This window comes from Varroa destructor, unplaced genomic scaffold (assembly GCF_002443255.2).
Source record: "Varroa destructor unplaced genomic scaffold, Vdes_3.0 BEIS01000007.1, whole genome shotgun sequence".
NCBI lineage: Eukaryota > Metazoa > Arthropoda > Arachnida > Mesostigmata > Varroidae > Varroa > Varroa destructor.
This window is the reverse complement of record NW_019211460.1, coordinates 34,348,720-34,375,262: the sequence shown is the minus strand read 5'-3', so window position 1 is coordinate 34,375,262 and position 26,543 is coordinate 34,348,720. Positions and strand designations below refer to the sequence as shown.

General features: G+C 37.5%; 3 protein-coding genes across 9 annotated transcripts; 1 reads left to right on the top strand and 2 right to left on the bottom strand.

Moving 5' to 3' along the window:
• Window positions 1–5,214: 5,214 nt before the first annotated feature.
• Window positions 5,215–7,943, bottom strand: LOC111253923 (uncharacterized). Of its 3 annotated transcripts, none has more exons than XM_086975847.1 (4): window positions 7,804–7,943; window positions 7,018–7,272; window positions 6,698–6,859; window positions 5,215–6,468 (listed from the first exon to the last, which is right to left on the bottom strand). In XM_086975847.1, the coding sequence occupies exons 2-4, from the start codon at window positions 7,180–7,182 to the stop codon at window positions 6,199–6,201; spliced, it is 597 nt and encodes a 198-aa protein (XP_086831973.1). In that variant the 5' UTR covers window positions 7,183–7,272; window positions 7,804–7,943; the 3' UTR covers window positions 5,215–6,198. The 3 variants fall into 3 exon arrangements, with proteins under 3 accessions (XP_086831973.1, XP_086831974.1, XP_086831975.1); XM_086975848.1 differs by lacking the exon at window positions 7,804–7,943 and adding an exon at window positions 7,614–7,750; XM_086975849.1 differs by lacking the exon at window positions 7,804–7,943 and adding an exon at window positions 7,589–7,620.
• Window positions 7,944–8,014: 71 nt separating this feature from the next.
• On the top strand, window positions 8,015–21,700 carry Sec5 (exocyst complex component secretory 5). 2 transcript variants are annotated; one of them, XM_022814163.2, is made up of 16 exons: window positions 8,015–8,156; window positions 12,282–12,394; window positions 13,681–13,833; window positions 13,936–14,209; window positions 14,559–14,761; window positions 14,885–15,030; window positions 15,258–15,442; window positions 15,560–15,784; window positions 17,093–17,320; window positions 17,446–17,564; window positions 17,906–18,093; window positions 18,963–19,103; window positions 19,556–19,741; window positions 20,070–20,231; window positions 20,669–20,892; window positions 21,282–21,700. In XM_022814163.2, the coding sequence occupies exons 2-16, from the start codon at window positions 12,283–12,285 to the stop codon at window positions 21,403–21,405; spliced, it is 2,670 nt and encodes an 889-aa protein (XP_022669898.1). In that variant the 5' UTR covers window positions 8,015–8,156; window position 12,282; the 3' UTR covers window positions 21,406–21,700. The 2 variants fall into 2 exon arrangements, with proteins under 2 accessions (XP_022669898.1, XP_086831967.1); XM_086975841.1 differs by lacking the exon at window positions 8,015–8,156 and adding an exon at window positions 8,185–8,990.
• Ykt6 (YKT6 v-SNARE homolog) lies at window positions 21,611–26,472 on the bottom strand. Of its 4 annotated transcripts, none has more exons than XM_022814173.2 (6): window positions 26,023–26,472; window positions 25,574–25,690; window positions 24,535–24,617; window positions 23,588–23,688; window positions 22,880–23,146; window positions 21,611–22,423 (listed from the first exon to the last, which is right to left on the bottom strand). In XM_022814173.2, the coding sequence occupies exons 2-6, from the start codon at window positions 25,678–25,680 to the stop codon at window positions 22,388–22,390; spliced, it is 594 nt and encodes a 197-aa protein (XP_022669908.1). In that variant the 5' UTR covers window positions 25,681–25,690; window positions 26,023–26,472; the 3' UTR covers window positions 21,611–22,387. The 4 variants fall into 4 exon arrangements, with proteins under 4 accessions (XP_022669908.1, XP_022669905.1, XP_022669907.1 ...); XM_022814170.2 differs by having other exon boundaries at window positions 26,035–26,472; XM_022814172.2 differs by having other exon boundaries at window positions 26,238–26,472.
• Between the last annotated feature and the right edge of the window lie 71 nt (window positions 26,473–26,543).

The window sequence follows — 26,543 nt, the reverse complement described above, 5'->3', positions numbered from 1 at the left end:
TACAACACGGAGACGTAAATATCTCATGACTACGATAATTCAACGTCTTCTGCCCAAAAGTTGATACCAAATAAAGGTGAGCGTAGTAAATACAACATAACCTTAAACGAGATTAATAAGCTGTATTTATTTACTGAGATACTGAAGTAGACAAGTAAAGGTATAGTAAAAAAACAGACACGCAACAGATGCAGGGAAGACGGCAATAACATCAGCGGATAATCTTTATGAACAGAATGTGGAAGGAAATAGCATAAAGTGACATGATTCTTTAAGCCTTTTCTTGTATTATGCGTTTTGTACTTTAATAACACCCTTCCTAAGGGATTCATATCTAACAATACATTTCCATCGAATAAAAATTTATTTCATGATGATTAACATGTGTAAATACGCATGGCGTCTTTTTTTGGAGGGTATTTTATTGTACAACATTCGTTTATACGTAAGTGTAGCACTTCCGCTGGTAGCAGTGGAACTTGTTGTCTTCTTTATTCAATTAAAATCATACACTGGGGGTTTATATACTTGCAGCTCAGATCTCCAATAGGCCCATAAGTAATTCTTGAATTGGCTGCAGACGAGGTTGGGTCTAAATGTGGCGAGTAATACGTTACGCAATCGACACAAAAGTAGATTTCAAAACAGTGTGTTTATCTCTGTGTAACGTCGTTGGTTGGTGAACAGCTATAGAGACGGAATAGCTCCATTGACAGATTTGATTTATTATTTCTGATTACCAAAACTATAAACTTAGTTCGGAACAATTCCACTTCACAGTTAAACTATGTTATCGTTTTTTTTAAAAAAGCCTACAGATGTCTTAGGCGTGTCCTTTCGGGGGCACTGTCTCCCGTATGAATATACCCACAAGCAAGCAATTTCCGACAGTGACTCATAATATTGGTCGGTCATTACGTAATGCGGCAAGCTACAGAATATCTTAATGGCCGGTCTACTTAGCCAGCCGTCTTGTCCTGATCTGTTCAAGGGCTGTGGCGTCTACATTCAGGCCGCCTGGGCGCTTAGCGGGTTTTTGGAACTCTCCGCCTCAGTGGCTTTGCGGTGCCTAGTATCATTTGATGAGGTTTCTGCCGCTGGGGGGTTAATCAGCTTTTGCCTTAAAAAAAATCATTGGGCGACTCTGCTTTTGGGCGTTCCAAATTAATAATTTCAAAGGATATTAATAATGTTTCTATACACCTGCATTTGGCGTCCTTTTGTTATTATCTGCGCCAACACTGCTCGTTCTGATATCTCGTAATAACACCACGATTTAATTCAATTAATTTGTAATCTACTATAAACATATAAACTTTCCCGATCATATTGTTATGTAATTAACGCTGATTAACATTTCTGTTACCTTTACTAGACTATTTATCGGCTAGGTTCATAAATGATGTAAAAGATGAAGCATGTTGATTTCCAAGGTTGCCCTGGCTTATAGGGCTTTTCCAGCTGAAAGACAACTACAATACTGACTGGCGATGTAGGTAATAGTATAGTTGTCGAGAGAGATCTTGTTTTAGGTCGTTAATTTAATGTTATTGGTGGCGTTAGGATTAGCATGAGGACGTACACAGTGCATTTCTCTAGCCTAAGGAGATTAGTCTCAATTTAATTATTCAAAAAGAAATATAGAAGAAAGTGAACCCAAACGTTTGATGATTTAATGCCAATTTTGTCTATATAAATTAGCTAAAGCCTTTCGCAAACACATGAAAGGGATCAGATGTACGTTACAGTACACTTCAGTATAAAACACATTGTTGTTAGAAAATTCATAACTAAGTTAATAACTCTTCTTTTATAGCTAAGACCTATGCGAAAGCGTCAATAGAATAGATGACGCGGATGAAAATGGAAGCAAAATACCATTATCTTAAATATAACCAAACAAAATCTTGTCATCCGCTAGTTTTCTTCAAGGAAGCCAAGCAGAAAGCAAACATGTCTTTCTCGAGCGTTGCGTTGCTTTTTGCGTTCCTTCTCTATCTCTGCAGATTTTAATGTGTTAGCAAGTGTCTATTCAGATAAGCTGCGCCATCATTATTTACCGTCAGTAAAGGCTTGAAGATTTGCCTTCATTGAATATTCTTGTCCTTTAGTGCAGGTCATATAGCACACGCAACGATAGCTGCTTTTATTATATATAGCGTTTACAACCACCTTTTCCAGAGCAACTGAAACAACTAACTCGAGGGTTTAGGGTTTGCCGTTCTCTAGTGTCGAACTGGCATCTTTTATCTATCTTTTATATATCTTATTTCGCATTTCTTTTACGGCCTTTTTCAATTAAAAATGCAATCAAGTAATTTTTATGATGGACCTAATATTTATTTTAATACGTAAAGCATATCCGATTTTTTCAGGATGAAAAAGAGCAAAGAGTCACAAGACAAAATCAACACATTTTCTAATCCGACAGAAAAGTAATAATAAATAGCTTTAAATCGTGCGAGGATCTGCGCGGACAACAGGGATTTTGAAATGAGATTAAAGGAGCAAGTGCATCAACATCAGCCAACTTTGCTGGAATGGGATCTGGAAGGGGTAATCGGCAGAACGCAAGCAGTAAAGCTTTGGTGAACCGATTTACGGTATGTAAGTCGTCGACGTTGTTGTGTATGATAAAAGGGATGGTTGGGAAGAAGAAACAGGTCCAATGTGTTCGAATTTATAATCAAAATAATATATTTGCTATGTGAGTGTGAATTCATTAACCCCGAGGCGTGAAGAGAATGGCGGCCGGATGCACATACTAAGAGGGGATTTCGCTTAGTATGCTTCGTGACTCTTACAGCGCCTACGCGTGACAGCGGGACCGACAGTGCGTTGTGCTATTGCTAACGTGTCCACGCACACGTTAGCACCGTATCATCGATTGTAGCATGCGGGGAGGTAAAGCGCGGAATCCTAAACTTCTTTAGCCAAAAATTTAACTGCCAAGTTACGTTGACAACAGAAGTTATATAATTATAATTAATAGTTATTTTGAATATAGAACCTCCTGTTTAAGATTTAGGCTGGAACCAAATTGTCTATTATTGTAGGTATAGTTCCTGAAAGATTGACGTCAATTTCGTACGGGCCACCAGTTTCGTAGATCACCACCCCATCCGTACACTTTGTGTTTCTTGTTTTTACATTGGAAACGTTTACAAAATTAAAAAAAAAAGATAATTCATCTCCCCAGATATTATATCGTCTTTAGATGATAAGGAGGTCGTCGTTTTACCCATCCCTGAACGGTCTTCTAAGTAACATTACATCACATGTGGGGCATAATAGTCAACACTGTTTTCACTAGTATATTCTTAGAACTGGATACATTAGAGATAAGGCTGTCAGTTATGCCAAGTCGAAGTTGCACTACCATAAATCTATACTCCTCTAGTTTGTAGCGTCAAATGATGTGAGTGTATATATGCAGTTATAGACGACGTTTTTGAAAAAGTGTGCACAAATGCAGCCCGCACCACATCAGTTGCGCCCACTTCCGAGTCTTCAGCTCGATGTACAGAGTCTGGGGCTGCTTGTGAGATAGCAGCAATATTTCTTACCACTGCTCTCTATTTCCTGTGCGCTAGCGACGGATCAGGCCAATACGACAAGCCCTAATCATGTCTTAAGTACCTTTAGTCAAGTCCATTCAGGAATTCAAGGAATTCAGAGGGATTTATTGGCAATTTTGTTTACTATAAAGTCGTTTGCCTAAATTCGAACCGGTGCTACGCCTTTCACACAATCGGTTCTGACAAAAGCACGTGCACGTTTCGGGGTCTTCCCATGCACACGCTTTACAGTCTAGTTGTCCGAGTCCTGGATGGTGTCGTTTTTAACGACGAAGATGGAGACTACATTAACGCCACTGTAATTACGTACGCAATTTGAACTTGTCCTTATTCTTCCCCAATACAACGAGGTATTCTATCTGCCCAACCTACAAATCGAGCAGAATAAATAGAAAGAAATAGTTATTGACAGTTAAGCCCAAGGTACGCAGCAGCTAATTGGACTGTGTTTGCAAAAACAGCACGGAGGCCCACGCAACTCTGAGCAAAACGAAATTATCAGATGTGTTATCTATCTATACCAAAATACCGTATATGAACAAAGCCCAAGTTGTGTTCACATTCTTATCATTCGTGTACCTTCCGTCAGTCTCGGTGGCAATCAGATTTCTAGCAGTATATCTGGGCCAATAAGAAATCAGTCGCCATTCGAGAAAGACCACAATTTTGATCGATACGAAGCAATATGAATTATGTCAGACATTATCAATAGAATAAACTGTACGCCAATGTATCGAGAACAAGGCTTTAATAGCAGATAGATGCTAATTTAATTTTTCTGCTTATGGGTTTGCAGTTTAAGCTGTAGGGTTTCTTGGTAACACGCACATACGTACACAACTACGTCGGAGTTGTTTAAACAAAATATTTTAGTTTAAAACATGTAAAAGTGTAAGTGGAGTTGATATTTCTGATCGACAGTAAAGAGCTTTGTCTCAAAAAGAAAAACGAACACCGCAAATAACTGTTTTGATAAAAACTAAATTAGCATGGTGCCACTGAATTTTTGTTGTATACCAAACCAGCGTACTAAAATTAGCTAATTTACTGTGTGCACATACAATAGGAAGACTGTAACAACAAAAGTTGGAGCCATAATGCAAAAAATCATCAGTACTCAGCTTAGAGCTGTTCAGCCAAATTACCAACTGGTGGTAAGCAGAAATCCGATCGTCGCTTGTATAGGCTCAAAACAGACAATGAACACAAAGATAAAGAAAAAAAAATCGTAGCGGTAATAAGCTATTGTCACTCATCCCCGACAAAGTGGCTATCATTTCGGTGAACTAGATTAATTCATTTTATTTCAACGTAAAACCTTATCAAAAGCTCACCAATATTTCTCAGTGTTATCTTTTCTTCACACTAAGTAACAAACACACCGATTCTAATAACTCGCAAAATTGTCGTCCGTTCTTCAAAAGAATCACTTTTTCGAAGTACAGGTTATTACATTTTGTAAGGTTTTTTAATTGCATTTATTTTTCAAGTTATTCCAAGATCATTTATTTAGAATACTATACGGTTCCTCTGGCTTCAAAACCTAAATATGAGGTGTTATTCCACCGATTCCAAATTATGAATAAATCTGTATTGGAAAGAAGTGCAAACTATTTAAAAAAAAAAGTTAAATAAATTAATTGAAACCTAGCTTTATTTGCTTGGAACGACATAATCCTAGTTAAATGATTTCCTTTCATGTATCAAATGTCTCAAGTATCACAACTTGCTCTCCAATAGTGGCACGTTGACTTGTTTTGGACGAAGCAGGCTTTTTCTAGTCACTTTGGATTTGCTGAGCCTCGACTGCGCCAGTTATCATTGTTGACGTAACTTCTACCTTTCTGTGGTATTGTGAATCTCCTCAACAAACAACTGTATGATTCTATGTATCATAGAGGGTTTAAGTGCACAAAAATTTGTAGAACACTGTGAAACGCTTTGTATTTACATACTGGCAATATTTTCTAATAATAGGTAAGTCCCGCCTCTGCATTTACTACATATGTTTTGTATTCTAGATACTTCTATCCGATAAAGTTACTATTTTATTATTTTGCAATCAAGCTTTTTTACTTTTCGATTTTCGAATTCAAAATACAGTAATGTACCAAGTATAGAAGCAAAAAAGTACAACCTTGAAGAACTAATAATCCTATTTCCGTTTCAGACTGAAATTAAAAAGTCTTCTGTAGTTATAAAGTTGCAGGTAACCCTTGGAAGTTCAATAACTTTTGCAACGTTCTACTTAAAAGTACTATCGAGGCGACAAATACACACCACTGCTAGTAGGCCATTTGACATAACGGGAATCGAAAAGCAAATTGGATTCTATTTAATAATTACTACAACGAAATATTACGTGTACTCATGCGCCTTATGCTTCAAGTATGGCTTCGAGCGCATTCAGTACATATCGACTTTTGGATGCGTCTAGCATACTCCAGTTTCGGCAGGCTTCCCAGGATGGACTTCCCTGACGCCAGCCACCTCTATATTGACTCCTCGTATCCACTGGCATCAGTTGCCAAGCGATGCCACGGTATAGACGCAAAGGCTTATATTGTTCGTATGAAGGTTACAGTCTTGGAGAAAAGCCATAGCGCAGTCACGCACTCAATTATTTAAGCAATTTTCCGATGGTTTCGTCAACCTGTTTCTGAATGACAGCTGGCTGGAGTAACAGTTGCCCACAAGGTAAATAATACTTGATGGTGAGCGCAATTACGTGCGATTTCAGGAACACTTCACGCGTTTGGTCCAACCGAATTCGGTTAGATAGCGATGTCATTAAGAGACGAAGATTGGTTCGAATCACCGATGGAGGATCTGAAGATGCTGCAATCGTCATGAGGACAGTACCACGAAGAGTAGCTATCCAGTGGACAGCCTATTCAGGCATACAAGAGAAAAACAGGTGCTGATTATTCATATACAAATATACAAACAGCATTATTTCGAAGATGCAAGAGGCTTGTGCATTTCTCTTACGCGCTCATCTATGATACGCTAACTGCAACGATTTCTATCCGCAAAAAGTTGGAGTCAAATAGTCTTTTTGTTATAGGCCAATAGTATACACATAAATAATAGAAAAGGAGCACGCGGTTTGTACATACCAGATCCGATCCCATCAGCCGGAAGGTCCCATTGAGGAAGTCACGCATTTTGGCTTCCTTTTCTGAGCTTCGCGCAAGCGCTGCATGAAATTCTGCTTTTCCCTCTCGTAGCAAATAATCCAAAACGTCGTTGCCTTCGGAAATACGAAGCAGTTGCTGCTCCTAAAAACAAATCATTACGAATATGTTCGAGTAGAACTAAGGCTCCAAGCAAGTTTCCCAGAACAAACGACGCGCTCCGAATGAACAGGACTAAATACCACAGACAGAACATGTAACGCATATTAACGCCATATTACCGACAATAGATATATACGCACCTTATCTTGCTCGTCATTGAGGGTGTCAACTCCTTGAAGGCTAAACGTGCATAGCTTATCCAGCGGTGACTGAGGCAGGGGCAAACTTTGGCAAAAAGCCCGTGAATAAAGAATTTGTGGCTCTCCCTGTTCGGCAAATGTAGCCAGGTGTATGGAGTATACCATCGTTATACTATGTCATACGGCACTAGCAACCATCGACATCTTGCTCAGGGCCAATCAGCCTTCCCAGCACAAATAAACGTAGAAAATTATCTACAAAAAAAGTTTGTCGTCAAAGAATCTATTTTAGTTAACATTATGCTTATTTGCTCATTTCTCTGTTCAGATTAACACTTGAACATAAACCATACAGGGCAGGTAAATGTAATCAACATGAAAAATTCAAATGTTTGTTCACACACATAATCATGCGTCAAGTTCCGACTAACAAATTTTGTAAACTGCAGCTGTAATCTGTTTGCTAATTCAGATATGATATTCTATTGTTGGAACATTAATTCAATGCACCGGATGCAAACATTCGTTAGCACAAGTGAAACTATTAAATTAATATAAACTATTGCTGTACTTAGGGCTCCCAATAGAACGCATACCTTTATGACTATGGATTAAGCACCGTCAGCTGATTCTACTACATAGTCTATATACACAATCCATACGATAAACGCTCAATTATGCGTCTGTGTGTGTTTGTTTATGTGGCCCTCAGACTTCTCCTTATTGGAGTATGGTGTCTTGTTGTGTACAAAGGATGTTTCTGTGTTTTACGCTCGGTAGTTATACCTTTGGCTGTCACTAGAACCGCATGCTGTCGGTATGAAACGAAGCGGGCCAACGGCCGAATTCGAACCGATACTGCCACCTGTCTCTGAAACTGCTAGGAAAACACGTTAGCTATACTACTATCACGGGGACTAACTGGTACACAGGTTAACGGTGAAGTCCTGGATGGAACCCAGCAAACTAGACACTGTACCGTAAATAGTGACGGTATGGGTTCAAAGGCCATACATGAAACGGCGAGTTACTGCCTCCGTTCGCATTGAGTTTGCACTGCGTCGAATGGGAAAGTTAAACTGAACAAGCTCACATAATTGAAAGGACAAAATACTTCCGATTCTGCTTAGCTATATTTCGTAAGTGTGCGATATTGACTATCTTTATTGTGTGATTTATGCGGTACCTTGAATTAACTTAGCTCTATGTTCTGTGAGTGACGTATTTATCAAAGACAAGTTTAGTGTATTCGACTTAAAATAATCCGGTTTTTTGTATGAAAATCATCATTTCACAGTTCTTACCTATATGTTTTCTTCGTTATAGTTTAATAGGTGTTAAGCTATTATTATAGAGCAGAAGGTATGCTAAGGTGAGAAAAAACTTCAGTTATTATTTGATTGCTCGTGTACTGACTTATAATCATCCATCAGGCAGAAGTCAGCCGCATTCTTTTTTAAAACTCGAACAAACTGAAATCCTTAGAGTACCTTACATCGCAGACGGTGCTGTGAGGATTTGTTTAGTAAACAAGTCGGTTCATCCTTTTTTTATCATACCATTTCTATGTATGCTTCCTCGAACTCAATGATTTGAGAAATGCGTGTGCTCTAGTGGTGCTTCTCTGTTCTGCTACCGCTACTAAAGTACCGCAATGATCCGCGTTAGTTTTTATCCTCGTTTAGCTTCTTGACTGTTTCCTGTAAAAAAACATTGAATTAACAGTGACATATATTCAATATGCACCGCATAATCCTAATATTCTAGGTGATGGTGCTAACTTACAAACAATCTGGTCAGAATATATAACTAATATTCAATGAAGCTAGCTTTGTTTTATTGCGTCTGTTTGGAGTAGAAGTAATAGCGAATGTCTGCGTTGCTGCTAGAAATACTTACAGCAGCCAACATCGCACGGTGCTTGAATCGTCTTACGAGGGCTACTGAACATTTGATCCAAATTATAGTTGAAGGCGAGTGAAGTGTTTATGTATTTGCGTGTTGATGCTCTTGAAAGTGGCTCCAACGATTGTGATTATTTGCGGTGGCCAGGTTTGATTCGACGAGACACATGATAATGAAAAATTTATTTTTTAGATTTACTTAGAAACTTAGAGCCGTCCTGGTATAATTGCACGCGAATTATATGTTTTTTTATGATATTTGCCCAGTAATATTTACTTTCCTTCATAGATTTCGACTCTTACCAGAAAAAACCGAGGTAGGTGCGCATCATCTTATTGAAAAATGCCTCGTTAACAGAGCTTTATTTTTCGTTCCAGAATCGATTTCGAGATTTCAAATATTTGGTCTATATATTCAGGGTGTTTGAAATACATCGGGACAAACATGATGTCGTTTGCTAATACGTCACGTCTAAATGAAAACAGCAGTTTGTATAAAAAATGTTACATGTGGCGATAGAGTGTTTCTTTCAAATGTATCTATTAAATATACCTGTCGTCAATAAAGACTTTGATTCAGATTCTAAATGGTTTGCAAGTTATTTTTAAAGATTAGTTCTTTAAATGTGTGAATGAATTCTAATTTTAATCGTGAGCAGGGTGATATTGATACGTATAGATCTGCTCGAGTCGTTTTCAATAGTTTTTCTACACACAATTCGGTTGATATAAATATGTGGCCGACAGTATACCAGAAGTCAAAAAACGTCAAGAAAACGAAATTATGCAAAGGTCTAAAAAGACTGATTGTTAATTCTACATCGGGATGATTTAATTGTAAAAATGGGAAATTCTCTTGGAAACATCAACGAACTTATGCATTAACATTTAGCATCATCTTGTTTTAGTATCATTATTATTATAGACCTGTTATACCATTTGGGTGAAATCTCGAGTCCATATGGTCTAATCTCCATCATCTTGCCTCGTGCGAGGAATCGTCGAACTTTTTGGGTACTACACAGTAATTATAACGTAGACCGTCGATTTTAGGCAATTAATAGAGTTTATAACCCTGGTACGAGTTCGTCCGATATGAGGACATTAGCATATTATACGATAATTAGTCCTGGCTTATATTTCGAACATGAACTTTTTGCCTCTGCCATGATGAGTTTTCGGTTTTGTTCTAAAAAGGACCGGGTTTCTGCTACCAGGAATAGCAAAGGAATGCACATACGCCGAGGAAAATAGCTCGCCAAACTGTCTCATATATATATATATATATATATATATATATATAAATTAATTAGAATGTTCGGAGGACTACTAAATCGTCGGGGTAAAATTTTTATAAGAACTCTTGCTGTAAAGCTTAAGTATCAATACATGCTAAAAGTGCTCGGTTCTCTACAATCATATTATGTTGTTTTGTCCAAAGATTTGAAAGAAGTGTACCTGCATCCGTTACTTCATGCCTTATGGAGAATCCGCACAGAAAAGTCATGAAGGCAGCAATTCAGAAAATCCTGACACCTACAATTTCTTGCAGAGGATAACATATAAGTCTGTCGTACTCTACTAGCTCATATGTACGAAAATCGTGGTGTCCGTTCCTGTAAAAAAAAGTCAGTTAACCCAAGAGTTAAAGCTTGCAAATCATGCAAAATGTTATACGTTTAATACATAAGTCGAAGAACAGTTTTAACGCGATCCATCCACATTCGTAATAAAAATCGTCGTCTCAGGTTAAATGTATTCGTACGTAATCGCCTTGATGCATACACAAAACTGCCATAAATAAGCACACAATGACGCTCATGCTATTTACTAAGAACCACATTACGTGATTAAGGTAACCGTATTGTGCGAATTCTGGGCGGGAGCTACCATTGGACCGTGTTTTTGACCCTGCGAAAACATGTTGCTTTCCAGGATTTTCCATCTACGAAACTAGATAAGTCGGATTTAAATAATATGTGGTGCCAACAAGGCAGTGCTATCTGCTATTGGGCACACGAAGCACTAAGGGCAGTGAAAGATAGGTTTGATGAAGGCAGGATACTTGTAGCGTGGCCTTCTTGGTCGTGTGAACTAATATCACTGCTTTTTTTTTCGTGATTTTCTTTGAAAGCCAAAGTACGAAGAAACCTTTTGCCAGTCAGGAACTAAAAAATGTCCTTGATAAGAAAAATTGGTAAACGTGCCTAGCTCATGAAGGAACTCATATAATATATCAGTAGTGAGATTATGACATTATCTTTGTGAGTTTCTGTCATTTTTGCTCCAAAACATGTTTTGTTTGTACGAACGTCACAAGATAAAACTACAGTCCTCACAACGCTTAGATTCTCGAAAAAGTAATGATAGAAAAAGTGTCGCATCCTGCAAAATACTTTACATTAATTATTATTAGTAATACACCTTAATTATTGTATTATTATAGCACCGCCACTATTATTTTGTACAGTAAACGCTATATTAAAATTTTATTAGTTAATCCTATATAAGGTCCAAGCTGGACCCAGCTGGAAAGTTATCCAGCAACTGTTAAGCGTGGTTTCCCGGGTCTATCACTGAGATCATAACTAAACAAAAAAGTTACTGTGTGTTCCTAATCCATACCTTCTTTTTGCAATTATTTGAAATGCTGGTACGAACGAAGCGAAATAATACTACGTATACTTGTAAGTAGAGCATGCCAAACTTATAGTAGAAGTAAACTTACTATACTTGAAGATAATAATGATACTACTTTAATGCATTTGATCTGGCTTAAGACACAACTGAACGTGTTCCAAACTTTGATCTAACACGTTGAGCATACACTGCTAGAGTCTTTCTGTGAATCAAATGTGATTCACCAGAACGCTTAATTATATGACAATTGTAATAAACGAGTAGATAACTTAAACGGCCTTTTCTTTTGATGAACTTGCGTTAGCACCTTTTAAACCGGTAACAGATAACTATTTACATAGAACTACATTAAACTCTATTGAACAGATGCGTAAGACATATACAGTTCCTTAGAACAACGACTTAGAGGGGTCAACCGGAATAAGAGAAGTACACTTGACTTAAGCTATAATTTGATACAAATCTATTACAATTTCGGTTAGTTGAAAGTTTCGAGACATTGATTACATCCGACGCGCATTCTTCTATATATTATTAATGCACGAAAATTTAATTTCTATTGTAGTTAGTTGAGTGTGACGTATGCAAAACAACGTGTACTTGATACAATGCTTTTTAATGCAAAATTATTTATGACAACTGGAAAAGTTTAGGGATATCATAATCAATTATTTTCTAGGCTATTTGTCGCTAGAGCTTTTGATTTTTCTTGGCTTGCAGCATGGACGATTATACCCCAAAGGTCACAGGCCTTTCGCCTGCCGAGGGCTCGCCAGGAACCAAGGTGACAATAAGAGGAGAGAACTTTGGAACCGGCCAAAATGACCTTGTTTGTAAGTATACGTTTATATATTAAATTGCTGTGTTAAATAAAAATTCGCTAGGTAGATGCAATCATAGAGAACTTCATTTGCCGATGAGAAGTAACGTTGTAACAATTGTTTATTAAGGCTATATGTTTGAAGCGGGTTGAAGGTGCAATTGATTGAATACCAAAATAATTGACAGTTAAGTAACTTCTTTTTTATGTATGATTATATGTTATTGAAAATAAATAAATATTCTTAATCAATCTAGAGTGTGCATGCCAAAGTGCTTATCAGGAAGCGCATATCACTTTTTTGCAAGAAGTAATCCCCCTTTAAAGTAAAAAAACATTTTCAAAATAGATTTTATAGGTTAAACGACGGTAACATGCTATGTGGCAGCTTTAATTGTATAAAAGTCGACTACGTACCAAAACGCTGGAGCATGATCAACGACACAAGCTAAGCATGCCGACACAGGCCTACATTCACAAAGTCACAAACGCTTATCATACAGTGTTTCTTCATGTGATATTCGAATTTAACATTTTGGTCGGGCAGCATCGGCGCTTCAAAGCACTACAGATTTGAGAACTGTATCAGAAATATGTGGCTAATGCATGACCATTGTTACAGGACAGGCTATCGTGGATCTTTATACCCGTCCCTTCTGCTGTATTTCCTTTACCTGGCGTAATGTCCTATGAACGCACCTGTTATCCTCAATTTATAACGATAGAACTCGCCATCTATTCTACTTTCTCTTAACTTAACTGAAGTATTTATAATCATTGCAATCGCTCGCTATTACTTTCATTCGGGTCCACTGAAACGATGAGCAAAAGGCCGAATTATCTGCTTTAGAGAAAATGAGGAGGAGGCGAATGTATTGATTTCACCTGTTATTACGACCAGCCAGTACCGGTAGCATATTGAATCTGTACTGCTGAGGTTTGCGCACGCTTTTAATACATAGAAGAAAGAAAAAAAAGGAAGGCTTGGTCATGTAGTCAAAAATAATAATTCTTCATTCCTGTACTGCACGTTTTATTCCTCAGTTGTTAGATGCTGGATAGTTTTGCAAGCAGTATGTCAAATACATACTTATGCACACTGCCTGACAAATATACACCCACAAATAGAATGTGAATTAAGCTTTTCGTAAAAAAAAAGTGTTTCTTTGCATATCATGGGAAATGCTTAGCTGTTAGCTTTTTTATGCAAATGGAATCAAGCGCTTTTAGCACAGCACAGTTTTATGTCTTACCAATGCAGCGCAACATATATAGCTAACATAAATCTGGCGCTTTCAGCCGTGACAATCTGTGGTATGGATTGCACCATGTTCTCGGAGTGGAAGTCTTCGCACAAAATTGTCACACGGACTCGGATCTGTTCGGGTGTGGGTGACGTTATTATTACAACGAAATCCGGCGGAAAAGGAAGCTGCACTGTGCAATTTAAGGGTAAACATTGGTTTACTAAAAGCAATCCTTTACTCAAATGTCAAATATATCAACATCTAAGTATGTCAAGTATATCATACTAAGTAATGATTCTTTTGCTAGGCATCCATGAATCTGTATCGCCAACGGTAGAGTCCGCTGTTTGGGTGGATGAGGCGCATCATTTCCATGGGCCATTTTTCCCATCGATGAAAGGTCCTACTTCGTCGTCGTCGCTCGCCAAAGAACTTAACCTACTGGGTGGAGCTGACCAAACTGCCTTAAGTCCCACCAAGGAAAGTGACCTTAAAGCTCAGTTTGGAGATAAGACCACGGACGTTTTTTCCCGAAACTTTAGTCCAGACCTCTATCTTCTTACAAACCACATGCAATGCAGGTACCAGATATTGTGCTCTACGTTCGAACAAATCGTCAGTTATAGCTACCAAGCTTTTCTTATTTGTCTAAAACTACTGTTACTAGAATGATTTCCCACTATTTGTATGAAACGTTATGTTTAGTAGTAACTTAATGTCAAATATAGGGACAATTTTTTACTGTGTATAATAAGGTTGTAGAATTGCCATTCCATTGCTGTAGAAATCACCCCGCGACTTGATAAGATAGTTCAGCTAGTGGGTTTTTAACAAGTTTCAATTAACAAGCGGCCGCGAACCTAGATGCGTACCGTATGCAGTGTTTTCATCTTACTTTGTTTGTCTTTTTGCTTCATTTTCATTCTCTAGTTTCGAGAATCTTCGTACTGGTCTAAAAGAGTTAGAAAGACGTGTAAGCAACCAACAGGAAGGACCTACAACATTTCTCAAGTCTAACGTTTATGCAATTGTGAAGTGCCTTGATGTTCTTAAAGAACTCAATAAAGTTATGAACAAGGACCGCACTGAGATGGGTTCAGCTCTTACAGAAAATGTAGCGCAGCACCTCAAAGGTAAGTCAATGGTTGTTGTAGTCCTTTACGTTAGCTTTCTGTCAGTGTCTGCTTGTGTTTGACATTTTACATGCCCTTTATGATTTGTTCTCGTTGGTAATCTGCACGGTGCTGAAATTACAGAGACCTTGTACGAGGCATCTTCGATCTTTGAACAAATTCTGAGGCGAAAAGAGAGCTCCGATTCAATGAGAACTTCGCTATCGATTCTGCACAAATTCCGCTTTCTCTTTAATTTGCCCGCCCAAATCGAACACAATGTCAAAGCGGTAACTATTAATTTCTGCATTTCATTTCTGGCATTACATGTGCCTCTGTTATAAACGGTACTGATAATTCTTGACGGAAATTTTCTATGCTAATTTAATATCACTTCTGACTTAGACAAATTAAGTGTAAATATAAAAAAAAATATGAAGTTTCCCTATGACCACGTTTTTAGGTACGTCAATAACCCAAATGGTTATTTTTATATTCCACTATTTTTTTTTCGCAGGGAGAGTACGACACAGTCATAAGTGATTATGCGCGTGCCCGTTCAGTGTTTCACGACACTGAGGTTGGCATCTTTAAACGGGTCCTTAATGATGTTGAATCGAAAGTGGCCCTGTTCAAGGAGAAGCTTTACGAGGGTATCAGAAAATTCCCGGGACCACTTGATCAACGCAAGAAGCTCATCAGGTATTTGGAAGAGATACAATCAGATATAAAACAGGTATAACGTCGTGGATGTGTTACATCGTGCACTGTGGCAACTTTTAAATTAACTCACGTAACGCTGTGTTAACTTCCTTTTAGCTACCTTGTACAACTGGAACCGGAACGGAATCCAGGCTGGGAGGCAATCAAGCTGAACCAAAAGTGGCTTCTCAAGTCTATGGATGATCTAAAAAACCTTCACCTATCTCGGGCTTGTAGTCGAGCTAGCATGACTGATACTGAAGGGGAGAGTGATCCTCCACAGGTAGAATTCGTGCTCAGTCTCTGCAGATTCTTCTGCAGTAATGCTCCAGATTTCTTCAAGTAAGTAAATCAAAAAGCTGCGTGCGGGTTCTTTCAAAGGTCGACTGTTCCTCATCCTATTTACTCCCTTTATGCTATCCAAAAACGCTTTCTCCTCTCCTTAAACACTATATGATTTCCGCTGCGCTGGGGGAAACGTTAGTTAAAATTCAGACTTTAAATGCGGTTATACTTAATAATAGAAGAATTAATTTTCGATACTTGCTTTAGAAAGGAACAGAAGCAACCCAGGATATAACGAAAACTCTACAATTAAAGAAGATGCTCGAAAGTGGTTCGTTAAGTTAAAAACTGACATCTTAGACCAGGTGGTGCGGTTGGTTATTCGAGATCGGAGATGACCTTGAATGGCAACAACCTAGGCAATTGGCCGAGGATAGTCGACTGTCACCAGACACCCTGAATCAATGTAATTTTATTCAAAATTAAGAATCTAAGCGCCCGTAAACTTTGTGAAACATTAAAAACACGGCCTCTGAATATCTCATCTGGCACTAAGCAACAGGCACCCACAACGGCAGTTTCCTGCACAAAAAAAATGTTCTGCCTGAAATGGTGTCTTCACGTTAATATGAATAATAGAGGTAAATAGGTAGTCTAAGGAAATACGCCTAAGTCTAAAATTCAGCGAGAACTCCATACTGGAAACCAGAAGGTTGATATACACTTGGAAATTGTTTAGAAGGACCAAAAAAACGTTAAGAATCTGTGTATGGCCAATCGTGTGAACGAACTAGCGAAATCGTCCTTCTTCATGACAGTGCCAGGTCAGACCGTGCAAAGGTCGATCAAAGCGCGCGGCAAAACCTGAGCGGAAGGTTCTTTTGCTCTCACCATACTCCCCAGATATCACGCAGGCAGATTGTGAGGTTTCTTAACCCCTGGTAAATTAAATTCACAGCAGTACATTTGATTACCGAATTAAAAAATTGATTAGTTTTGTAACATTAAACCCAGGAATTCTTTATGAGACAGAATAAAGAAACTGAGAGAAAATTGGCATCGCCCCTTAACCAACGTGAATACACTCCATGAGATTCAGTTGTTGTCAAATGGCGATTCAACTTAAATCTACAGAGTCGGTCCAAAGCGGTTTAGATATAAAAGAACTGAGCAGCAATATATTTTTGGATTAATTGTGCATTATACAGTATTTTTGTCGAGAGAAAATATGCAGCTTCCATTTTATAATTTACATCTTATATTATGGTAATGTAAAATAGTCTTTCTATTCGTTTTCATCTGAAAATATGTCAGTTACGATACATATTAAGATGACTTATGATATTTCCAATGATGCCTGAATAGACTCCAGCAAGCTTACCTTCAGCGAGATATGGAGGGAATTCAAACAGCCCCCAGTGAAGAAGAAGAACGTCGCAGTAGCGACTTAACTTTACAGTTGGAGTCCCGACTTTGTCTTGAGGTACGATCTGCACTGTTGCCCACGCCTGCCATGAGTCCCGTAGTGGCTTGGCCCCATTCGCCTAGCCAGTCGATCGGCCCATGGCTTCCGACTTGCCTCCGGCATGTCAGGTAGGTCATTCACCATGATCAAACATAAAATTATTACATTGATATGAGTCTCCAAAGCCATGTGTTTCTAGCAAGGTTAATAAAATTAATTAAGATGGTGTTATTGTTACTGTACCATTCTGCAGGAAGTGCTACTCCAGCGTGTTGAAGTTGGATCCCCCACACGCAGCTGCCAGAATGCAAAGCCTTATTACGGACCTTCGTGAGCACGCAATCATCTCGCTACTGAGTCAAGCAGCACAGGGTCAGTTTTAATGCCATATGACGTAAAGAAATATAGAGGAAACTTGACACATACCTCTATCTGTGAGTCAAAGGACTGTATGTTTTAGGCAGGACAGACCCAAGTAGTTGAGCTTTGAAAATTTTATTAAGTGGTCTAGGTAACAGAGTTGACTTTCTCTATGCTCAAATAGATTATTTCTCTTCAAAATCATATTTAATTTACAGCTATTCTCCTCGACTGACTAATATAGCTAAAATTTGCAATGAGATGTCATTAACTAGGTGTAAATAATACATCGACAGCAACTATACACGTTTATAGCTTAGCAGGTTTCTCAATTTACACGTGTTTATAATTAGATATCAGTCATCTACATGAATACGAGACGTGGCAAAGCAGTTCGTCGTTTGATGTTCCTTCAGCTCCAGTGGGCTGTGGTGGCAGAATTATGGTTGGCGGCGGGGGTGGCAACCAATTCCAAGGCGCACATTTCGGAGCGTCGCAGTTACCTCTTCTGTTTGAAAACCGCGTCATTGAGGCATTACAGGTACATATATTTTACCTGCTTAGAAAATAGCTTTTGGATTTGTCAACAATCTAATACACCTGACGACAACTGACAACAATCTAATAAAAAGACATTACTTTTTGCATTAAAGTACTTTGAAACGGCCTCGACAGCTGTAAATGTTATTACTGTAACATATTATTACCAACGATTACTGCTTTAATAATAAGTGTTTTAAAGGGAACTATGAATGTCAGTTTTAATTAACACCATTAGAGTCGCACAATTTTGGCTCTAGAAAATTTACTAGTTTCTTAGAATTTCCCAATAGACAGTTACATATTTCGCGTTAATTTGGTTATCTACCAACTTTGTATTGTAATCTATATCTGTGTATGCAGAGTAAAACTAATCTTTTTTTTTTATTTATGAATATCTTTCAAGGTCAAAACATGGTTTTAGTTATCCTGAATAAAACAACCTTTAATGTTTTTTTCAATTTAATTCAGGGTTGTGTACGTATTCGATTCTACACAATAAACATGTCTTAGTTTTTTGTGTAAGCTGTAACCTTTTAGCATAAATATCCCCTCAATGGTAGCACCATGTAGGCTAATGATGTCTAAATTACGCCTAGCGTATGTGATGAAATTCACACCAGTCAAATGTAACTATGCCGAGACTGATGAACAATTCAAATAGTAACCAACTGGCTATAGTTTAGTTAAGCTGAACGCGGAATTTGATGCCACAAGAGGATTGCCTAGGAATCCTCTTCATCCAACACCTTCTAAAAGGTTTTAGTAATCTTGATAACGAATAATTGTTGACTCAAGCTGTGTATATACTGCTAAACCCGTTTATCAGTTAATAAAAACTACCATTTGGCTTGGGCATTTGTTTTTTAGGTGATTCAAGAGAACGTGCTACAATCTTCCGCTGGTCAAATGTTTAAACAAATGAACGTCAAAGTTGCAATAATGCAGAATGTAGAGGCAATGATAAAGTCATACGTCAATGCCCTAGAGAAAGCTCCGTCCACAGAAAAGGTGAAATTCTTGTATTTTCATATTGATTTTTTGAAAAATAAAAAGCTTGCATAGCGATAAAGTTATGTATACTTTATCCAAAAAGAAGATATTGCATTGCAATATTAGCCTCTTATCTAAGAAAATTCTAAGAAATATAGGAAACAAAAAGAAAATATCTAATTAAGAATATTTGTTATTTACGTGAGTTACATATAATTGTTGTCAAAGAAAAATTGTTTTCTTTTTGTCAATTCGTTTCTCTATATATATATATTTAATTTTTTTTAATATTTAATAACATATAGGTCCGTCAGCCTGGTACGCATTATGGAATTTGTGTACCTAGACATTTCTGAACTTAGACTAATCTTCCAACTATTATGTGGATTAATATCTATTAATACATTAATTCGAGTACAAATTAGCTAATTGATATCCATTTTCCTTGAGAATACTCTCGTATATGATAGACGCAAACAATTTTACGCGAGGTCTTAGATCGTGGCTGTGGAAACAGCCCAGGTGGCCGCCTTTCAATCGAAGACAAACTCTTAATCACATTGGCGAATGTTGCTGTTAGTCGTGAGCACGTACTTCGACGTATCAAAGACGCATTTGATAACCAACAGTATCCCGATATAACGGACATCATAAATGTAGGTGAAAAATTAATCCGTTTTGCCATGTGTCATCATTTGTTTAAAATTTGTTATTAAAATAAACGTTATTAAAATTGTTAAAATTATTAAAATACCAGTAGTATATTCTAGTTTGTACTCATTTAGTGAATACAGACTTAATAACTGCACTTTTGGTAGAGATAACTTTTTTTCATTTATTGCTTTATACCATGGGTAAGTTATCACATATGTTAGTTTCATATAATGTAGTATACTTGTAACGCATGTAAAATGACTCTATCGTTAGTGGATGCTTTTATTGGGTCCAGATACTAACTGCTACTTACGCTTTTTTTTTTCATAGGAAGGAGATCGGTTATTAGCTCAGGTGGATCAAAGGGTTTTACAACTTGTTATCAGCCGACTGCAAAGACCCCTCGTTGATATGGTTGAAGAACTTATGCAGGAGTACAGCGTCGAGTGGAACACTCCCAAGATACCAAACGATGTTTCAACGTATGTTAAGGTAAGTTTGCTGCAAGAGATCTATCTCTAACCTTGGAATTTTCGGAGTTGACTTAACTATTGTTACTACGAAGATTTCGCTTAATTTATTAATCATACTTCGTTTCGAAATAAAGGCCAACTTAGCGTTCTCCATACACGAACGAACCTCCATACCTAATTTAAAAAGTGAAACCTTAGACAATTTGGGTAAATAAATAAAGCTGTTTCTTCATTCATATATGCATGCTTACCATAAAAAGACTGACAAGCTTCATCCACAGGAATTTTTCAGAAATATAATGAAGGTCGTCTGCCGTAAGTACCTGATGCTATAAGTACCTGAGACTCTATACCTCACGCTCGTGTATTTGTTCAACAAGACGAATGACCTCTGTTTGATATTAAGGCAATTTAAAAGGTAATTTTTGTAACATACTGCGTCTGGCTTTTACTCAGGAATTACTTCTGGAGCTGACAGAGGTTCAACAGCAAATCTTACGCATCTGCCCTACGCTTATTGAGCGGGTGCTACCCCCGATAGCAGCCGCACTTGTCGCTGAGGTTGCTCGCCAATGCCAGCACGTTAAAGCGACATCTGTGCAAGGAAACAATCTACAAATATGCGTTGACATTTTGGCACTAGAAAGCGCCCTTAGGTCCCTTGATAAAAACAACCTTTTGTGAGTTCACATTATATATATATATTATTGCTAAAGATTTGTAATCTCAGGAGAGTTATAACGGGATTACAGGAAAGGTGTAAGAAAGGCGTAAGCGAACCATAGTTAACGTATTGGACACGCTTAGCGCGAGTAAAATTTGTTTATAATATAATGAGCTGCTGAAATAACTCCAAGGTGTACGGGACCAAATTAGTCTAATTAATGATAAAAAAAGTGGTGGGCGAAGCTTGCGGGTCCGTCCAGTATCACAGTTGCATGTTTCTGAAGACGGATCAATCACAAATGCATGAGAAGAGTCGTTTAATATTGTGTAATTCATTAGTAATTCTTAGCATAATTGCCCAAATAGCGGCTAATAACTTGTTCGCTATTAAATACGTTTTCAGCGAAGTGTTGCGGCCATGTAAGGATCGGTTGGGCGCCACAGATAGAACCCATAAGGAATTGGTAGACGACGTTGTGAGACAATTTAAATTTAATCAGCGTTTGCAGATTATGTGTTTTCAATGAAGCAATGATTCGCCAGGACGCGGGGCAATGAACCCCATATACAGCAACTGTTATCATCTGGAGACGAAATATTCTTAAGAATTAGTTCATATTTATATTAGTATGTTTCATACATTTTTATATAGTAATACAGTAATTTTATTAAAATAGCAACGATCTATAAGACAAGTATCAGGAGCATAATATAGACGAAAGACAAGAGTAGTATCGTTTATAATTATATTTAGATATTTTCTTCCGAACTACAAGTACATTTAATGGGAGAATAACAATAAAATTGGTTTCTCTCTCAAAATGATTTCTCTTTTTCTTAGCTAACATATTCCAAGTAAATTACTAAAATTTTAACGTCGACAATATTCTAGTAGTGTAGACACACTATATTTATGTATAGTAGTTTCATCCCATTTCTTGCTTGTATTTCTATTTTATTGTAATTATTATAACTTCACTTATTTTTCCTATACGTACATACACTTATATACAAAATATATATCGATTCATTCATATCAAACAGTATATTTGTTACGTTAATGCGCCGATGCTACTGGAGTTTACTTCGTAGTATTTTCGCTATTTCGCCTACAAGCTAAAATACGGTTATTATATCCTTGAAGGTTACGACAGCTTACATGATCTTATTTTAGGACTCATTTTTATAATTGTTTCCGAGTTACTAAACAATGCTACATTTATTAATAGATTTTGTTTTATGTGAGGATACGAAAATAGGGTCATTTATTGGGTATAGTATGTGTTGTTACCTGTTCTGGAACATGTGGCCATGTGGTACACATTTCGAAAATAGTCATTCGTTTCTTTGACATAACTAGAATAAAAGGTTCCACTTGTCGGCGGGTCGGTCTTTTTGACGATTTTGTCAAATTTTGTTTTTCCCCCAAGACAGCGGCAATAAACCTTTCTGGAAAATCCCACAGGATCACGACGCACACTTAGAATTCACGAGAAAACATTGCGCAGTCTAGAGAAGAACACAGCACTGATTTGTCTTTCGCGCCTGAAATGACAACATATAGAAGCATTTAGTGTCAATAGATATCCCTTAATTAGAATGTTGACAATTCCATATTTGAAGAAAATACGAAACTGAAAGTACGACATATAGACATGGTGTAATACGAGGTAACTTGACGTACCAACGATTATGTCATCCGAGCATTTTGTTTAGGAGAATGCTGAGCTCAATTTTAGTTTAAAAAAAAAAAGACGATTTCCTCAAATGCTCATTTAGCCACATATTTCAGCCCGTGTGGCTTTACAGTTGCGTATGTAACAAACAAGTGGTAGATCATACTTATTCGTATCCTCAACAAGTGAATTTTCATTGCAGAAAGTTTCGTACAGAACTTAATGCATTATCTCTACGAGTCTGTAAGCAAGTTATTCTTGGGTAATCGTTTTAATAACGCAAGTAAAAGCACAACAAAATCACACTCGTTTTGGAGAAACTAACCGTTTTGTAAAACATTTTACTCTGAGAGCTGAGATCATCTGATTTGGCGACAAGATCGTCGAGTTTTTCTCCTCTCTCCAAAACTGCCTCGATCGTGTTATGTAGAATAATTTTCGTCTCGTCTAGATCAGCCTGGATTCTTAACATAGCGTCCGCCTGATTGGGGGTTTGGAACTTGGCCAACTGGGCCTCCAAACCCGGTAAGGGGAACGAGCTTCCCGATGACCAGGTATCAGGAGGGTACTTCGCCGCAAAATCATCTAAGACCTACCGAATGAATTACATGTTTAAAAATGATAATTCTTTATAACCAAGCGTATTTGGTATGCTAATGTGTAACGTGCATTAAACGTACTGCATTATAAACTCTGTGAAGATATTGGAATGCGTTGCAGTAACCAAAGCATCACTACGCTTTATTTAATGGAAGTTTAAAAAACTTTAACATAAACCAACGAGAAACAATTGGAGTTATACCACCGATAAGTCTATTATTTTTATTCTCTTTCTTCCTGCTCGTTTATTATTGCGACTAAACACGTATAACAGAATTCTGAAAAGAAGCTTTACTAGATGTTCGTCAATAATTTGAACATCTCAGCAAGACGAACCTTCGCGTTTTAAACATTAAAGCGTAATTTAAAAGTACATAACTGGTCAACAGGAATAACTGCTATTTACGATTTAGTAAAATTGAGTTTACCTTACCTTATTAATAAACGTATGAGCGACTCTGTTGGGATATTCGTGATCCGAAATCAGTACACCCGACAGGCCATCGCAACGTAAGTAACAGTGGCACATGTACTCTGAAATAGTATTTGAAATAGTATAAAGTTATCGATATTAAAGCGAGTTTCAACAAATTCCAGGTATTTGCCTACATAAGTTCACTGCGGTTACTGTTAGAGTAGTTACTCTAAGAACGTAGACATACTATTGTAAAGGCTGCGATGCAACTAAAACTTTCCGGACTCACTGGTCCAATTGAAATGTTAATCACAGTCACAAACAAGATTAGGAGGAATTTAGCCTCGAAATCAAGTGCGCTTCTTTAGGCAAACATAGTCATATACTAGATCCTACAAAAGGCATTAATTTCGCTGACAAGAGCAGGACTCCTTCTATACTGTAGCTTGTATAGTGCCATCTGTCGTTGCAAGACGTCGCAGACTTTCGTAAATCAGATAGCCAGAAGTGATGATACGCACAGAATTTCACTTTACTTCTAACCTATGACCTAAATTGAAACGCTGTAGTTTTAATGAGTTTTAATGAATAAGAATAATAGAAACTATACGAGCACTGTGGTGCCTCAACGCTAGTCCGACTGCTAGCGTGATTTAAATACTAAGTTCGAAATTGAAACGGAAAGTTTTGATAACAACTTTACTGTAGCTTTTTTACGGCAACTTAAAAATTATTGAATATGTTAATATTAATCAGAAGCGATATTACAGATACGCTTACAATATTGGTAGAAAGCTGTTTTGTTGACAGTTATTTTGTTTATGGGCACAGTCGTCTCGCAAAAATTGCTATGAAAGAGAAGCTTCTGCTGTAGTCTAGCGGTAGTACTCAGCCACGATATAATTCACTCAACTTGATATACTGTTGTTCCTAATATCATCACTAGCCATCAAAGCTGCATTTACCTCCTTCTTTGATTGTGGTTCTGGTGGTAAGTTGCATTCTTTCGACAACGACGCTCGATGTAAATTTCATAAACTCCGCCGCACTGAAATTTCATTGCTGCTAGTTAGATCTTATCTACATTACGCATTCAACACAGAACCCAATAATAACGCAGAGGCCTTTCCTACATGGGACTATATTTCAGGATAAAAGTATCTTGGTTTTCTCGGCCTCTGAAAGCTCGAAGTTAACTACTAATCTATGAATGGCATCAATTCTTAATCATGGAGTATTGTACAGGTTAATAGTTACACAATATGTGTAACAATATTATTATACGCCAATTAATATTATTAATGTAGTATTATTATATTTAACTAATATTATTACTATACTTGAATAAAAACTCCTTATTTAATTAGCAACGTTCTTTCTCTTACTTATGGTACTCAAAGAGCACCATTTGATCAAGACCGAACTCACGTTGCCCGATCTTTCACGTGAACGTAACCACCGGCTATTTTCCAATCAGATTGGCCCGATCCTATCTACTATTAAAAATCAATACTAAACAATCAAATACGTACAAAGGTTTCCATGAATATATAAGGTATTCACAAAAGGTATCGACTCAAACTGCTTAACCTACTTTCTTTTCGATGCCGCCGAAACATGGCCTTTACGTGTGGTGACACGATGTTATTGGCACTATCTCACTCAAATTCACAACTAATATCAGTGTATCTCCGGATTGATTTACTAACACCAATAAATAAAGAAAAGTTCTTATTGTGTACACTACTTTCATTAAGAATGTCATATATATAGATATTTTTTAGTATATATTCTAAGATCAAAGGTATTGTGCGATTAAATATGGCTAACAAAAGAACTACAGCAAAGCAAAAAAGAATGTTGATTGCTAACCTGCCAAGACATTATTAAGACCTACCCTATTTAATTTTTGATGAGGCTATAAAATATTTTGAATAAATAAAATACAGCCACCTTAATGATGGCTCAAACGTATTAGGTAAGTTCAGGAATTATCTTACAAACCTAGATCGCTGGAAGAAACCAATTGATGAAAGGTCGCTAGCTGCCGTCATTAGCGTCACCTTTGACTGGTACTTATAAAGTACCGCAATATGGAAAAGCTTTACCATTGTGAAACTTCTGGAAAGTTAAACATCAAAAATACGATAAAAACACAATCGAGTTATACATTTGGGTGCACACCTCAGCTTGTTTACGATTTGTGAAAAACAATTCAGTTCCTCCTTTTTCTCTACTTGTTTATCTCAACCAAGTGACCGACACGCATCTCATTGCAATTATAATTACAGGACAGAAATAAGTACCAGGTACTCCGGGAATGTCTTAAGAGGTTTGGAAGCCAATTGTATGATCTATAGCAGAGTTCTATTTAATATATCTTATATATACCACTCCCTCAAACTAGCACGCAAAGAAATTAGAAAATATTCAGGACTAAAATATTACTTAACAGTGCTATTTACTTGTCTCTCTTAATTGTACATGATATGCCTGTCCAGACGGATTAGTCAAAGAGTTGCGAGCCAATTGGGAGACCTAATAAGCTGGCCATGATTCGATTAAAAGATGACAGACAATCAGTCAGAGCAATCTGACCGCCTTGTTCTCTAGAGTATCACAGTGTACATGACTGCTCTGTGACAAAACGGTACGCAAATGTTCTTACGCGACGGGGTTATTCACTTGACGCGGAAACTGGCTGTCACTTGTACCCCGTCAACACAAAAAAACACTCCACGAACACTCACACAAAGGAAACCCGCTACGAAGGCCCGACTCGCAGACATATACCAGTCTGCGTATAAGAGAAACGTCACACACTCTGTGGTTTACCGCTTGCTGTCTTCGCTACCACCCGCTACCCGCATACGAAACCCACACAACAACACAGGCAAAACCATTGATAAGGTCGGAGAAAGTTGGAAGAAAGAATTGATTTCGAAACCACTCGCCGTCAAATATCGCAAATGTT